Raw genomic sequence first — 15,824 nt, forward strand, 5'->3', positions numbered from 1 at the left:
TCATCGGATGCTCGTGTTGGTTTCGACCTCAACGAGGATGAGCCCGTTCAAGTGCCACCACTCCCGACCAATGGGAAGGGACAAAACAAAAAACAAAGACAATGGAAAAGCGTCGGAATCGTATGACTTGAAAGAAATGGACGAGAATGTGCAAGACTTAAAAGATTGAATGGATAAATTTTTGCAACTTGCTTTGGATAAAGAGAGTCGGGAACAAAGGGACAACGACCTGAGAGTGCTAGCAATTGACACGTCGAATATGACCAGGGATGCGCTTCAAGTTGTTTTGGCGATAAAGAAAGACGTGAAAAACGTTACATTAATCGTGGTTAATTTCTAGTTGTTTTCCAAGTTTTTAATCATTTGATGTGTGTTTTTTTTTAAGTTGTAGGTTTAAGCTTTCTAGTTTTTTATTTTCTAATTTTCTAGGGTTTTTTTTGTAATGTCATGTTTTTTTCTAAGTAATGTAATGGTTTTTATTTTTAATAAATGAAATCTTTTGTTTTTAATTAAAACTAAAAATTTTATTTATTTAAAAATAAAAATAATTAAAGGAGTGTGGCTGTAACGACCCAATTTTCACGTCCAAAAATTTCGTTTTTAAAACATTACTTAGAAAACATTAATAAATAAAACATTGTTTAATTAATCCATTTCGCATCGCAAACCAAATTTGAAATCCACAACATTTGAACAACCAAAATATCATAGTATCAATCCCAGAATAAACTCATAACTGCAGAAACAAGAGTGTGTGTGATATGCCGCTACCGCGCCGGCTCCTTCCCCTTTGAAGAAGAGGTACCTGAAAACCAAAAATGAAAACCGTAAGCACGAAACTTAGTGAGTTCCCCTAGGGGTGTTGAACGGGTAATTTTTTCGGGTTTCGGGTAATTCGGGTCGGGTAATTCGGGTTTTTCATGTTAGAAAAATTACCCGTTACCCTACCCAAACTAAATTCGGGTAATTCAGGTTTGGGTAATTCGGGTATCGGGTCGGGTTTGGGTAATTTGGGTAATACCCGAAATATATAATTTATTTTTTGAATTTCACCTGAAAATAAATTTAATGAAATAAATATGTCGTGCTTTATTACTCTTGTTTATATAAACAAACGAGACATAAACGAAGTTACTCAAACTTGGAACATTGAGATTTTTTAGTCAATAATAGATGAGATATCAAGTAATTTTTTAACAAATTAATCTAATCTAATAAGAGGTTAAAAAAACAAATACCTAAAGATCTTAATTTAAAAGTTTAAAATGTTTAAGATAAATGTAGCCATAAGTTTTGCCATATTCTGAAGTCTTGTCAAGATAATGAGTTTGTTAGTTGCAATAAAAACTATAATCTAGAAAACAGTTAAGTTTTAAAGAACGTGATGATATATAAAAATTACTTTTAATATTGTTAGTGTCGTATTGTCATAATAAATATATTTATGTTTTACAATAATGATAGTTAGTTTAAGCGTGATCAAATACCTGTTATATAGTACAAGCTCTACAAAAAAAAATGAATTTTTAAAATAATTTGGGTAATTCGGGTATACCCGAAACCCAAAAAATTTACCCTTTACCCGACCCGAAAAAAAATCGGGTAACCCGATTACTCGAAAAAATTTACCCGATACCCGATTTACCCGACCCGATTTACCCGATACCCGAAAAAATCGAACGGGTAATTCGGGTATCGGGTATTTTAGACAGGGCTAAGTTCCCCCACTGTACCACATACCATATAATCTCATAACATACATATATTGTCAGGCATATCTAGGTGCCCGACCTACCCCTTCGACCCTCTCGACCGGATATTGCCTAGCATATCTGGGTGCTGGCCTCCCCTTCGGTCCTCTCGACCGGATACTGGGGAACTATTTCTCCCTTCTACTACTACCACATAACATGTATCACAATATCAGAATCTATCTAACATGGCTGGGTATGACTACCCCTTCGGCCCTACCGACCGGATACCTTGGGGACTATCTCCCCCTACTGTCACTAGCACATAGCATCATATCATACTAGCACATAAACATAACACAGGTAGTAGTAATCCCTAGATGAATATCACAGAGACAATCATCTACATACAACTTCTACTGGTGGGCCGACATTGTGGCCGTAGACCCACCGCTATTGGAAGGTAACTCACCTCGAAGTAGCTGCTGATCTGATCGGGAACTGACTGTCTACTGCTGTTGCTGCTGCTCCGAAAATCCTCCGGCTGCAATTCCCACAATATACTCAATCAAACACTGCTAACTGTCCTTTGGGTAAAATGACCATTTTACCCCTGATCATGCCCTAAGTCAAAGTCAGAGTCAACTTTCAGTTGACCCGACTCGCCGAGTTGGCTCTCCAACTCGCCGAGTCCCTACCCAAACAATTGTCCTGAATCCCGTTTCTACTCGTCGAGTTAGGCGATGACTCGGCGAGTTCTCCTTCTAAACTGATATTCAAGTCCTTCATCCTACTCGCCGAGTAGTATGAACAACTCGTCGAGTTCATCTTCATCCGATGAACACTTATACTAAGACTCGCCGAGTTGTATGAACAGCTCGCCGAGTTCATCTTCATCCGAAGAACACTTATGCTGTGACTCGCCGATTTGTATGAACAGCTCGCCGAGTCCGTTCTTGATCTAAGGAGATTGTCTTGAACTCGCCGAGTCAGGGCATTGACTTGCCGAGTTCCTCCATAGATGGGTTCAGCTTCCGACTCACTGAGTCACACCCCGTGACTCACTGCTCACTCGACACTACGAAAAGGGGACAAACTCGGAGACTTGCGAACCGACTCGCCGAGTCGTTACCATGCAATTACTATATGGTTGATTCTGCTTGAATCCAGCTCATGCCATACATAGATCCGTGATCCTGGGGCTTGATTATCACGTAAAGTTTCCAACTTTACGTGTAAATAGACAACCATGAGGGTTTTAAGGTCCTAAATGCACCAAAAGGGGTAGATCTAGGGCTTTCATGCAATATGGTTCCAAAAAGACAGTAGATCTGAGCTCCTGGAGCTCAACCATGCCTAGATCTAAAGGTCAATCAGCTTATTACAAACCCTCAAACATACACAAGCTTGGAAATGGTTCAAAGAGGACTTTAATGGAGCTATAAGGGACAATAAGCTTACAAACATAGGGGAAACGAGTTATACCTCAGGGGAAATGTTGGAATGACACAGAGATGCTTGGCCTCCTTCTCCTCTTCTTGATTCACTCTTCTTTCTCCTCAAAAACTTCAAGAACACCACAAAAACACTTCAAACTCACAAGGAAACAAGGCTAGAGATAGATATAGGGCTCTGAGGGTGAATGGGGGCGAGATTGGGGCGGAATGAGAGTTTAAATAGGGTGCAAACCCCTGAAACTTAGGGTTTCATCCAATAGTGGTGACTCGTCGAGTCCGGAATATGGACTCGCCGAGTCACCAACTTAAACATGTCCCGGGGTCCCGTCTCTACTCGACGAGTCGGACCTATGAATCGTCGAGTCCAAGGTTAAAAATGGAAAATACTCAAATAAGATTTACATACCAGGAACCAGGTGCTACAAATTTTCCCTACTTATTTTAGACTTTGTCCTCGAAGTCTGTTACTCGATCCTGAAACAGATCGGGGTAATGCTCCATCGTCTCGTCCACCGGCTCCCAAGTCCACTCCGAACTCTTGCGGTGCTACCATTGCACCTTCACTAGCTCCACCCTCTTGTTCCTAAAATCCTTCGACTTCCTGTCGAGGATTGCGACTGGGCGCTCAATGTAATTCAGGCTGTCATCAACCTGAATATCCTCTAACGGCACTACTGCTGAGTCGTCCACTAGGCACTTCCGCAGCTGAGAAACATGGAAAGTGCTGTGGATTTGGCTGAGCTCGACTGGCAGATCCAGCCTATACGCCACCTTGCCCACCCGGGCTACAACCCTGAACGACCCAATAAACCTCAGGCCCAACTTGCCCCGCTTCCTGAATCGAATGACGCCCTTCCAAGGCGACACCTTCAGGAGAACCATATCCCCAACCTGGAACTCCAGGTCGGATCGGCGCTTGTCGGTGTAACTTTTCTGCCGACTCTGAGCAGTCTGAAGCCTGCTCCAAACCTGCTTGATCCTCTCGGTCGTCTTGAGCACCACTTCGGTGCTCCCCATGACTCTCTGGCCTACTTCACCCCAGCATATCGGGGTCCTGCACCTCCGACCGTACAACATCTCGAATGGGGGACGGTCAATACTCGCGTGGTAGCTGTTTTTTTGTAGGAGAACTCGGCCAAGGGAAGATAAGTATCTTAGCTACCACCGAAGTTTAGCACGCACGCCTGCAACGTATCCTCCAGAGTCTGGATGGTCTGCTCGCTCTGACCATCCGCCTGCGGGTGAAAGGTGGTGCTAAAATGCAAACGAGTGCCCAACTCGTCATGAAATCTCTTCCAAAATCTGGAAGTAAAACGCACATCCCTGTCCGAGATAACCGATACTGGCGCCCCGTGCCGCGCCACGATCTCCCTGATATAGATGTCGGCCAATTTCTCGGCCGATATGCTTTCCTGAATCGGGATAAAGTGAGCACTCTTGGTCAATCGGTCCACAATGACCCAAATCGAATCCACTCCACGCACGGTCCTGGGAAGCTTCGTGATAAAATCCATCGTGATATCTTCCTATTTCCACAGTGGAATATCCAACGGCTGCATCTTGCCATGCGGCCTTTGATGTTCGGCCTTGACCTTCCTGCAGGTCAAGCACCGCTCAACGTACCATGCCACATCCCGCTTCATGCAGGGCCACCAATAATCTAGACGAAGATCCCTATACATCTTTGTCGCCCCGGGATGAATAGAGAATCGGGACTTGTGCGCCTCCTCCATCAAAATCTGACGCACGCCTCCGTGAGGCGGCACCCACACCCTACAGTGTAGTTTCAATAGTCCTCGGCTATCATAATCAAAGGAGGAAACCTGACCCACCATACGCTCACTCTTCCGATGTTCCTCCTTGATAGCCTCTTGTTGGGCCTCCCGAATCTGCTCCAACAAGGGAGTCACTACGGTCATCCTCATGCACATGTCCCTGATCGGCGCCGCCTTGCGGCTAAGTGCATCGGACACCACGTTGGCCTTCCCCGGGTGGTAAAGGATCTCACAATCATAATCCTTCACCACGTCCAACCACCGACGTTGCCTCATGTTCAGATTCGGCTGATCCATGAGGTACCTCAAACTCTTGTGGTCCGTGTAGATGGTACATCAAACCCCGTAGAGGTAATGCCGCCAAATCTTGAGGGCAAAAACCACCGCCCCCAACTCCAAATCATGCGTCGGGTAGTTCGCCTCGTGAGGCTTGAGCTGCCTCGAAGCGTAGGCAATGACATGCCCCCTCTGCATCAGTACCGCGCCCAACACCCGTTCATAACTCAAGAACACACAGTCAAGACACTCCATTTTTTAGGTTTGTTTTACAAAATAAACACCCACACTCATGAATCTAAAATCGTTTCAGCACCAGAAAACCCATAAATTGAATATGAAATCATTGTTCTTAAAACCATTTCTGAAAACAAAACAAAACCCTAGAAATCAAGGGTAGGGGTAACCGAGGGTTGATGGAGTTTGATTGCAATGGAGGTAATGATGATGAGGATGGGGTTACAGATAGATTTGAGCGTACCCTTCGCCCCCTCTCTCGAGATCGAGCTTTATGTTGGGCATAGCAGGGAGTACGTCGGGCGTACTCTCAGAAAACCTTTTGGGACATTTTTGGGCCTTGGGCTCTAGGGTTTTGGGGCCTTAGCTAGTTGGGTCGTGAATGGGAAGGGCAAAATGGTCTTTTGTCCTTAGATAGATTAAGGATGAATTAGACCTTCATTTATGGATTAATCTTGATTAGTAATTAGGGTTCTTATTAGGTTATGATTAGTGTGAGGAGTCATGTTAGCAGCAACTTACCAAATAATTTCCCTCTTGTGGCTCATTTGTTCTACGCGGATGATGCAATATCCGTTAGTGAATGGGACTGTAAGAGTATTAAGAATCTTGCGGTGATCCTTAAGTGTTTTAACATATCTTCTGTAACACTGTGAATTTCAAAATAAAATTTCGCAAAATATAAAAACATTTTTCATTTAATTTTCATAAACATCAAGTTTAAATCTTCAATTCACATCATACAAAATCCCAAGATCATATCACATAAAAATCCCTTGCATGTGTACAGATCAAGCCGGCCCCTTCCCACGGTCATCACTAGTACCTGAAACAAACAACACTAACACTGTAAGCACAAAGCTTAGTGAGTTCCCCAAAATACCACACATAACACATATTAGCCACTCGAGGCTATAACTCTGTGGGTCCGTAGACCCTACTCTGTGAACCCACTAGTTCTAACTCTGGGAACCTTACGGTTCCAACTCTATAAACATGCACAACATAAATCACATAGACATCATGCAGTACAACACATAACATACACATACTCTGTCACATAACTCTGATTACCTACTCAAGGTAAAGTATAGTTAGAAGACTCACCTCGTATATCTCGATAACCCGCGAATCCTGGAAATCACTCGTGCTCGATCCTCCGAGCTATAATCCTTCTATAACATCAAACATCTCTAATTAACACTTTTACCACTAAGGTTGACTACCCCTATCAAGTCAACACTGGTCAACTCTGGTCAACGGTCAACGGTCAATTTTGACCGGACTCGGCGAGTGCACTAGGGCGACTCGGCGAGTCTATACGTATTCACCAACTCCCTAGGATTCTATTTTGACACGTCGAGTACTCCCCTGACTCGACGAGTTCCACCTGGCATGAATTGCGAGGCCACCACGACTCAACTCGCCGAGTCTCAAGAACAACTCGGCGAGTTCCAGCTCGACTCAGTCCATCTGTCAACCCTCTCTAACTCTCCCTAACTCACTGAGTCAACCCATAACTCGGCAGGACCACTCGCTGAGTGGTTAAGGACAATCTTCATGCTACTCGCCGAGTCTGTTCTTCAGACTCGGCGAGTCCATGCCATGCATCAACTCAAACTAGCTTCTGAGGTCAGATCCGCTCCATCCACTCATAGATCTGGCCCTCCTAAGCTCATTCATCACGTAAAGTTCATGTCTTGGTTACCATACAACACCTACAAGGCTCTTTTTGGAGAAATGACCTCTAAAATGACAACCCTAGCCTCCAACCCAAAAGGAAGGACATAAAGCATGACATTAGGGACTCTCTGGACCTACTAAGGTCCAGATCTAAGCACCATATCCCCATGGGACCTCTCACACTTCAAATACAAAGCAAATAAGGCATGAAGAAACCCTAGATTTGACCATATCAACAAAAATACGGAAATAAGCTCTGAATGATACCTCAAGAAGCCTCCTCTGATGAAATGAAAGTAGACCCAAGCTCCTCAACTCTTCTAGCTTGACTTTCCTCTTCCTTTCTTGCAAAACACACAAATTTGGTGAACAATGGCCTCTTATCTCACTCACAAGAATCCTCAGCTGCTTTGGTCCTCTCACGATCAAGGTAGCCGCAATGAAGGGCCATAAGGTCCTTTAAATAGGTCTTAGGACCGGGAAATTAGGGTTTCATTAAACAGCGAGGACTCGCCGAGTCCATTCCTTGGACTCGTCGAGTCCAGGCGCGAACCCGCGTCCTGAACCGCGATCCTACTCGGCGAGTTTGAGCTCCAACTCGCCGAGTCCCCTCACAAAACTCCAAAAAATATAAGCATAAAAGATACCTGGAAATTCGGGCTGTTACATCTTCGGGTCTAAAAGTTAACTTCTATAAATCAAAGGTCTTTGGTTTTGGAACATTAGCCTCCGAATTGCATAACATGGCTCAAGTGTTGAGTTGCGTCGAAGGCACATTCCCATTTACTTACTTATGGGTCCCGGTTAGGGCTAACTTGGGGCTAATAAAACATTGAAAGCCTATTGTTGACAAGTTCATAACCAAACTCTCATCATGGAAGGCTAAAACACTCTCGTTTGGTGGAAGAATCAGGCTCATCAAATCCGTTTTGAATAGCATACCAACATATTATATGTCTCTATTTAAAATCCCCCAAGGCATCATTGACTCTCTTGAAAAAAATCAGGCGTAAATTTCTATGGGGATGCGGTGAATTGAAAAACTAGATCCACTAGGTTGAGTGGTCAAAAATATTGGCTCCAATAGTTGACGGTGGACTTGGATTATGCACTTTAAAAGCATAAAATATGGCATTACTAATCAGATGACGGTGATGGCTGATGAATGAACATGGATGTGACACCCCCAATTTCACAGCAAAAAAAGACCGATTTGTTTATATTTTATTTAAAAATCAAAGTATCCTTTTGAAGAATAATATTGCGGAATTTCTTCCCAAAATTATGATAAAGACATTATCAAAACATTTCCGAAGAAATGTATTTTAATTATATTAAAAACGTTGGGATGTCATTGTCAATATAGGACATAAGCATAAACAAAAATAGTACAGGCCTTACAAACATCTATTATGCTAACAGCCTATAATACATAGATCTCTCATCCGATCATCACACTTGTGCTCTTGTGCCACTACATGTAATACAAGAAACTGAGTGGGTCTGACTTGGGAGACTAGTGAGCACATAGGGTTTTCAACCTACAATAATTAAGTTCTTTAATTTCATCAAATCATTCAACCCAATTACTCGTTCCTGTTATCCTCACTTTCTGTCCCTAAAGCATCTAATTTAAGGGACCTAGACTAAGGATTATCTTTGGGATTAACAATAATGCTTAGGGGATTCCTCAACAATATATGTCGGTGATGCAACCATGAGGGGGATGGAGTATACCAGGTGAACACATAGTTCAAAAACACCTACAGGTTGTGAGGCTGCCATCGTTCCACTGGACTGTCTAGAATAGTCTGTGGTCGTCATCTATACTTGGCTAGATAACTGGATCAGCTTTAACATCGAGGCCTCTCATTATTTTATTTCATCTTTCATCATCAAATTTATCTATCCATCTTTACCCAACATATTTATAGGTATAAAATACATATACAGTTTAAATCGAGCAAAACATGTATAAATCGTTCATTTAGCATAGATATCAGGAACACAGATAATAGACACATATAGCAAGTAATTTATATTAAATACTTCATATCTATGTGTAAGATGAAAGTAACTATGCACTCACTTGTTAAAGTGACGACTCAAAATTCGGGCAGGGCTTCGCTTCTAACAATTGTCTTTTCCTTTGACGAAACCTAGTATTATTATCACTAAGTTTTAGTCTAATATTTATTGCGACTAATTATTAGTCTAGATTCATCATTAATTCAAAGTCTACTTTCATGATCTATCAAGTAAGGAACAACCATGTAGGATCATATTGGAGGTAGGGTTCGATTGGTATACGAAGTATACTGTTTGAAAATCTCACTTTAAACATCTCATTAAATCACAACCTAGACATCATCCCCATAAGTAGACCAATCAGTATAACGACTTTGAATCACTGATAAATATTTTTTGTAGGTTCATAATAACGATAATGAACTTAAACATAAGTTATACTTAAAGTAGGATAAACATAACTCAATTACAAGGGGTTTTAGCGAGGAACTGGGCTTTGCGCGTGCAGAACTTCTGAGCCAAAAAGCTCTTCTTCTCGAGGCCTTCTGGCACCCCGAGATTCTCTTCTCTAACACCTAGGAGGTGCTAGGGGAAAGAATAGAGGGTTTGGGGGTGTTTGAGAGAGAAATGGTTGAGAAGGTGTGGAGAAATGAGTGAAAAACGCTTCCTATTTATAGGATGGAAATCTCACGTACGCAGGGCGTATGCATGCTACATGTCGCCATCTCGTTCCAAGCTGTGGGGAAGAGGGTGCGACCCAGATCTTGCCACGTGTCACTTACCGGAGCTTAACCCAAAAATTAAGTATCTTCTAAATTTCGTAACTTTCGCATACGAGTTTCGTTTTTGATATTTTTTATATCCACGCGTAGGTAGCGACGTGATCTACAACTTTTGTTTAGACATTGTCGGCTAATTTTAACTTTATTTTTAAAGTTATATTTTAACAGGCTTAGACAGTTAAAGTCCGTTAAAAATTCATAGTTTTGTCATCCGACATCCGTTTTCGACTGTCTTTATATCGTTGAGCTCCTATTAACGAGATCTTCAATTCTCATTTAGGTTGCGTCGGCTAATAATCAATCGATCTAAAATTCGATTTCCGGGCTGTGTACCGTAGTGTACTGCTACGGTGAATCTTAGAAAAATCATAACTTCCTCAAACGAAGTCAGATTTGGGCGTTCTCTACATGCACGCTCTTGGTTTAACGTATACTACAATTTTGTTTAGATCGCTAAGGCTAAAAAGTAGTTTATCAAAAATTAACTTTTTATGATACACGACGTCGTGTCGGTTTAGTCACGAAACTTCGACAGATTATAACTTCTTCGACATAAGTCGGATTTCAGCGTTCTTTATATCTACAGAATCCTTGTCACGACTACTTCAACATTCTTCAAAGATATTGGGTCTAATTTTCATTCTATTTTTGACACATATTTTTTTTATTATTATTTTATTATATCATTATAAGCACATATGTTGTATATAAATTACATAAATCACATAAATCACATAATACTCAAATAATTCTTTTTCATTACTTCAAAATAGGTTATAATTGTTGATCCTAATTATTACATCATTATAATAATGTTTAGCCAGAAACACGGACGTTACAATAGAAGTCTTTGGAAAGAAGTCATAATGAGCATACACAACTTGCACAACAAACCTATTCCATATATTGCCAAAAAGTCCATCAATGGTGTGTGGTGCAACATCTCCAAGGTTGTTAACTGTCTCACATCGATTATTATTGATCATCATCAACTATTCTCACTCATACCAAGATACGAAGTTAAAATCCTTTTTTTAAAAGGATGTTTGGTGTGGGAACACTCCGTTTCATCTAAAATTCCCTCACTTATATTTATTAGAAATTGTTAAATGTTGTAATCTTGTTGATCGAATGTCCAACAATGGTTTTTATTGGAGATGGAAGCAGGAGTCTTCCAAACCAAATGAACTACACGAGTTACTTCAAATGTATAAAGATATTGGGGAACTGGGTAGTTTGGGGACTTCATCATTTGGATTTCGATTCAATATGACTAAAACCGGAGAATACAAGGTTAATCTCATGAGAAAGATGATAGATTCTAAATTGATTCCTTACAAGGGACATAAAGTTTGTTGGTCAAAATGGATCCTCTTAAAAGTTAGATGTTTCGTTTGGAGAGCCTCAATGGGCAGAATTCTCTGGTGGTTGAATAGTTGGCAATTAAGGGAATACAAAACTCTCATCATTTGTGTTCATTATGCAATAAGGAATTAGAATCGGTTAATAATTTTTTTGTCAACTGTGAATTTGTGAAAGAAGTACAAGCTTGTATATTTAAATGGTGCGGACTACACAACAGGAGGTTCTAGATGCCTTAGAACTCATTGATTTCACTGCCTCTTGGGGGTAATGTCCTAAAAAGAAATCGATTATGAGTACGATGTTTTTCTATCTTCTATGGAACATCTGGTTGGCTAGGAATGATAAAGTTTTCCAAAATATTACTGCATCTCCAACAAAAAGCAGCCGATAATATCATCTCTCTGTTGTATACTTGGTGCAAGCACATGAGTTCTCATGGATGCGGTAGCTAGGCGGAATGGATCTGTTCGCCATTTGCCCATCTAAGTCTTCTCACTTTTTAATTGTTTTTATGTTTATCTTGTTGTACTATTTATTTAGTTGCGATTTAGTTTCTTACTAATCGTTGATTTCTTTCAATGATATTTGCCGTTTCAAAAAAAATATAAAAATAAAAGGATTTATATAAAAATTCCAAATATTATTAATTATAATTTTGGCACTTTCATGGCTCCCTTCGATATAATATTCGTACATGATGTCCGCTTCCAAAACTTCAAGTCGTTGCTTCGTTTTTTAACTTCGAATACGAGACACGTCCATCTCCCCACTCCCATAGATTATGTCTCGTTTAATCCAATATAGGTTATCCCTCTCCAGATTGCTGTAAGTTCTTTACATTAATCTCATTTGTGTCTCTGTGAATCTATCGCCACTGTTTCCTTAAAAACTCCACACTAAATCAAAACTGAAACATGAAACCTTGTCCTAAATTGAACGAGGGTTTCTTTTCAACGCATGAACAAGAAATCTCAATTTTTGTCGATCGAACGAATTACATAGTTCGGTGGAGAGGGATTGTTCTGACTTTTGAGTTATCATTTAGTTTTCATGTATGATTCAACTAACATTTGTTCGTATTTCATTTGATTTGATTTTTGTTCTATAAAACAAAGCAATACATCAGGTTCAATCGGGAGAGGAAGATATCTATCGACAGAATCTAATAAAATTGATGAACCACTTAAAGTAGAGGAAGCTGAAACAGTAAATGTTCCACCTCCCCCTGCGGAGAAGGTAATCAGTAATTTTGAACAGATTGTTGCTAAATTGGCTTCTTTAAGCTTTCAGCGTTTCAGAGATCTTTTTGTAGCATCAACTATGTGTGTTATTCTCAATTTTTCTCATCTCTTTTCGTAATCAGTTGCTTGTGCTTGGTGGAACTGGGTTTGTTGGCTCGCATATATGCAAAGAAGCATTACATCGTGGCTTATCTGTTGCTAGCCTTAGCAGGTTTATGCTTATTACTTGTAACTTATGTTTTGCATCATATCGACTCCAGTTGCATTATTTAATACCAATGATCCCAAAGTTGGCTGTTTGTTCATCAATAGCTACACGAGGAATCATTAACTTGAAGTGATACAATCATTGCTCTTGCAAATGGTTACTATTCATTAATCATTACTCATTAGTCAAAACCACAGATGATCTTAACAAGAACCAATGAGAAGCTTTACACTTTAGCAACAGTACATCCATTTCTTCCATAAGATTCCAGAACCCCTTTGCTGAATCACACGATTTATGAAACCCCAATTTATAGAATCAAAATCATGAGCTGACATTTAACTCTTTTGGCCCAAGATATAAGCTCATCAACAACAAAGAGCCTATCTAATCTACCTTTCACCTCTCTTCAACAAAAGCCATGTGGACATTGTTGATTAGTCTTTATGTGGTTATTTTTCTTTCACAGATCTGGCAAGTCATCTGTTCCAGAATCATGGGCGAACAAGGTGCAATGGCATCAAGGTATACATGACTGTTTCATTTGACTTAATCTGGACATAATGACTTAATGGGTTAAACCAAAAAAACTTGTCTTAATGTATTAAGAGTAAGACACTTATTTGTCTTTCTTTTTTTTTTTCCTCCTAACTCTTCTAATGTTAAAATTGAAATTTTGGGTTTTTGAGTGTAAGGGTAAAATGGTCATTTAGTCTTATTCAGATGGTTTATTCAGTCTAAAAAAGAAATAGACCCTTATGTATACAACACTTTATCAATACGCCATTACCCTTTCAGTCATTTCAACCATACATGACTTAATATGAAAAAAAGAGAAACAATCCCTTAATTCTTAATTAGTCACTCTTTTTTTTTTTTTTTTTTTTTTTTTTTTTTTTTTGTGTTAGTATTTATCTATTTATTTATTTATAGGGGACTTGCTGTCTGGTGACTCATGGAAGGAAGCCTTAACTGGAGTGACATCTATTGTGTGTAGTCTCATATTTCTTAATTCTTTTTTTTTTTTTTTTTTAAAGTTGTGAATCTTTAATAGAGGATAAAGCATCGAGTTGATTAATAATTTGTTTACCTTTTTTTTTATGTGGATTATGATACAGAGTTTAATCCTCCACTAAAAAACTGACAGGTGTCATGTGTTGGTGGTTTTGGTTCCAACTCCTACATGTACAAGATCAATGGAACTGCAAACATCACAGCCATTAGAGCTGCAGCTGAAAAAGGTTTCATTTATTTCTCTACTTTTTTTTCTTGAAAAAAAAAATATAAATTTTGAGAAATTAGTTCTTTTTTTTTTACAGGGGTAAAAAGATTTGTATACATATCTGCTGCTGACACTGGAGTGATTAATTACTTTTTACAAGGATATTATGATGGAAAGGTAACTGTGGACCCCACACCACACCACATCATTTCATCTCATTTTCTTAATTTAAAGATTGCAAGTTTTTATAAAAAAAACTGATTTCTTAAACCGATGATTTTGTTTAATATTTATGCAGAGAGCTGCTGAAACAGAGTTGCTTGTGAGATATCCATATGGACGTGAGTCTTCTCTCTCCTTTTTTTTTTAGGGAAAAAATTGAAATACTCCCACCAATTTTTTATTCATTTTTTTTTTACCATTATTACTAATATTTATCATTTATTATTAGTAGTAAACTAGTAATTAACTTCTTGCATCTATCCATCTTTTACTTTTTCATATGTAAATATAATGGATTGAAATTACATTATGCTGAACTATTTATTTTTTATATGATAACTGAACCAACGGATAACACATTGAAATGTTTTTTTTTTTTTTAATTTTTTTTTATTTGTGTAAGATAATGATAAATATGAATATTTGTAAATCAGATGTGATTCTGAGGCCTGGATTCATATATGGGAATCGTCGTGTTGGCAGTATGGAAGTGCCTCTGGGTGTGATTGGTTCCCCACTAGAAATGCTTCTCCAACATGCAAAGCCGCTGACTCAGATTCCACTTGTGGGTCCATTGTTGACACCACCTGTCAACGTGACAGCTGTCGCTAAGGTGGCAGTTAGAGCAGCTATTGATCCTGTTTTTCCACCTGGCATAGTTGATGTCCATGGATTACAACGTTACAGCCAACAAAAGTAATACTTCAAAAGATTGAATACAATTCAGACCATTAGACAGCTGTGTAGTCTTTCCTTGATTCTTTTTTGATCTTTTCCAATAATATGTATGTATTTTTCAGAGTATATTTAAGCTATTTTATTAGCGTATCCATATATATTTTCTGCACACTTGTTTTAAAGATAAGCTGGATATCCATAAGTTACAAGCTGAATGGATAATGGTTTAATGTGGATAAAGTATTGCATTGCATATATAGACTTTCTTTTTTGGACCGAATGCATTGTTTAAAACCCTTTGATTTTCATTCAAGCCAATTGTAGTTTTCATCCGAATCATGGCTCTCTTTCGAATCAACACTTTGGATGTATTTAGTTTTAGGGAATACGGGCTGTTTGGTAATCTCTTAATTTTATCAGTCAATCTGTTTTTTAAGTTGAATTTTGATGATTGTATTGATAAAAGTGAGGTATCGTTGTATTTGCTGATAGATAAATATAGAAGGTTGATATCATTCATTAGTTTCAATATATACCGTCGAATGAAAACGTATTATATGTCATCAAATTCATACGAAATAAATGTACATAAAAATAAGCACGAAAATGTAAAAAAACTGAAATTTATATCAACACATATATAAAAATAAGAAAGTGAACTTTTTTAATCAAATAATTAAAAATGTGTTATGTGTGACTCGACTCATATGTAGAAAGCATACATTAAAACAAACATGGAAACGTAAATAAAATTATGTCTAAACGTAGACAAATTCGAATTTATTACGACACGTACATAAAGCATAACATTTACGGTTAAATATTGATCACCTCGAGGAAAATGAGATTATGTATACTACAGGGATAAACATAAAATCTTATAAATTGAGGGAATGAAAGTGATATTTTATAAAGTTCAAAATAATGGTATGAAAATGACATTTTAAAAAGTAGATGGA

The 15,824-nt window shown here is 38.8% G+C and overlaps 1 protein-coding gene across 1 annotated transcript; it reads left to right on the forward strand.

Annotated features, from left to right (window-relative positions):
- Positions 1-11,963: 11,963 nt before the first annotated feature.
- On the forward strand, positions 11,964-15,034 carry LOC111899322 (uncharacterized protein At1g32220, chloroplastic). Its single transcript, XM_052764585.1, has 9 exons — positions 11,964-12,119; positions 12,410-12,530; positions 12,658-12,746; positions 13,213-13,268; positions 13,677-13,732; positions 13,891-13,984; positions 14,063-14,142; positions 14,264-14,306; positions 14,622-15,034. Exons 1-9 carry the CDS (start codon positions 12,076-12,078, stop codon positions 14,885-14,887), a joined length of 849 nt encoding a protein of 282 aa, XP_052620545.1. The 5' UTR covers positions 11,964-12,075; the 3' UTR covers positions 14,888-15,034.
- The last annotated feature ends 790 nt before the right edge of the window (positions 15,035-15,824 follow it).

Source organism: Lactuca sativa, chromosome 6 (genome assembly GCF_002870075.4).
Source record: "Lactuca sativa cultivar Salinas chromosome 6, Lsat_Salinas_v11, whole genome shotgun sequence".
In the NCBI taxonomy this organism is placed as follows: Eukaryota; Viridiplantae; Streptophyta; class Magnoliopsida; order Asterales; family Asteraceae; genus Lactuca; species Lactuca sativa.

What these genes read in the sequence shown, in the direction of transcription:
- LOC111899322 (XM_052764585.1), top strand. Translation starts at nt 12,076, where the DNA reads ATGTCTCGTTTAATCCAATATAGGTTATCCCTCTCCAGATTGCT. An exon ending in CACCTCCCCCTGCGGAGAAG is followed by an intron (nt 12,531 to 12,657) that starts GTAATCAGTAAT and finishes TTTCGTAATCAG; the next exon opens with TTGCTTGTGCTTGGTGGAAC. An exon ending in TAACTGGAGTGACATCTATT is followed by an intron (nt 13,733 to 13,890) that starts GTGTGTAGTCTC and finishes AAAAACTGACAG; the next exon opens with GTGTCATGTGTTGGTGGTTT.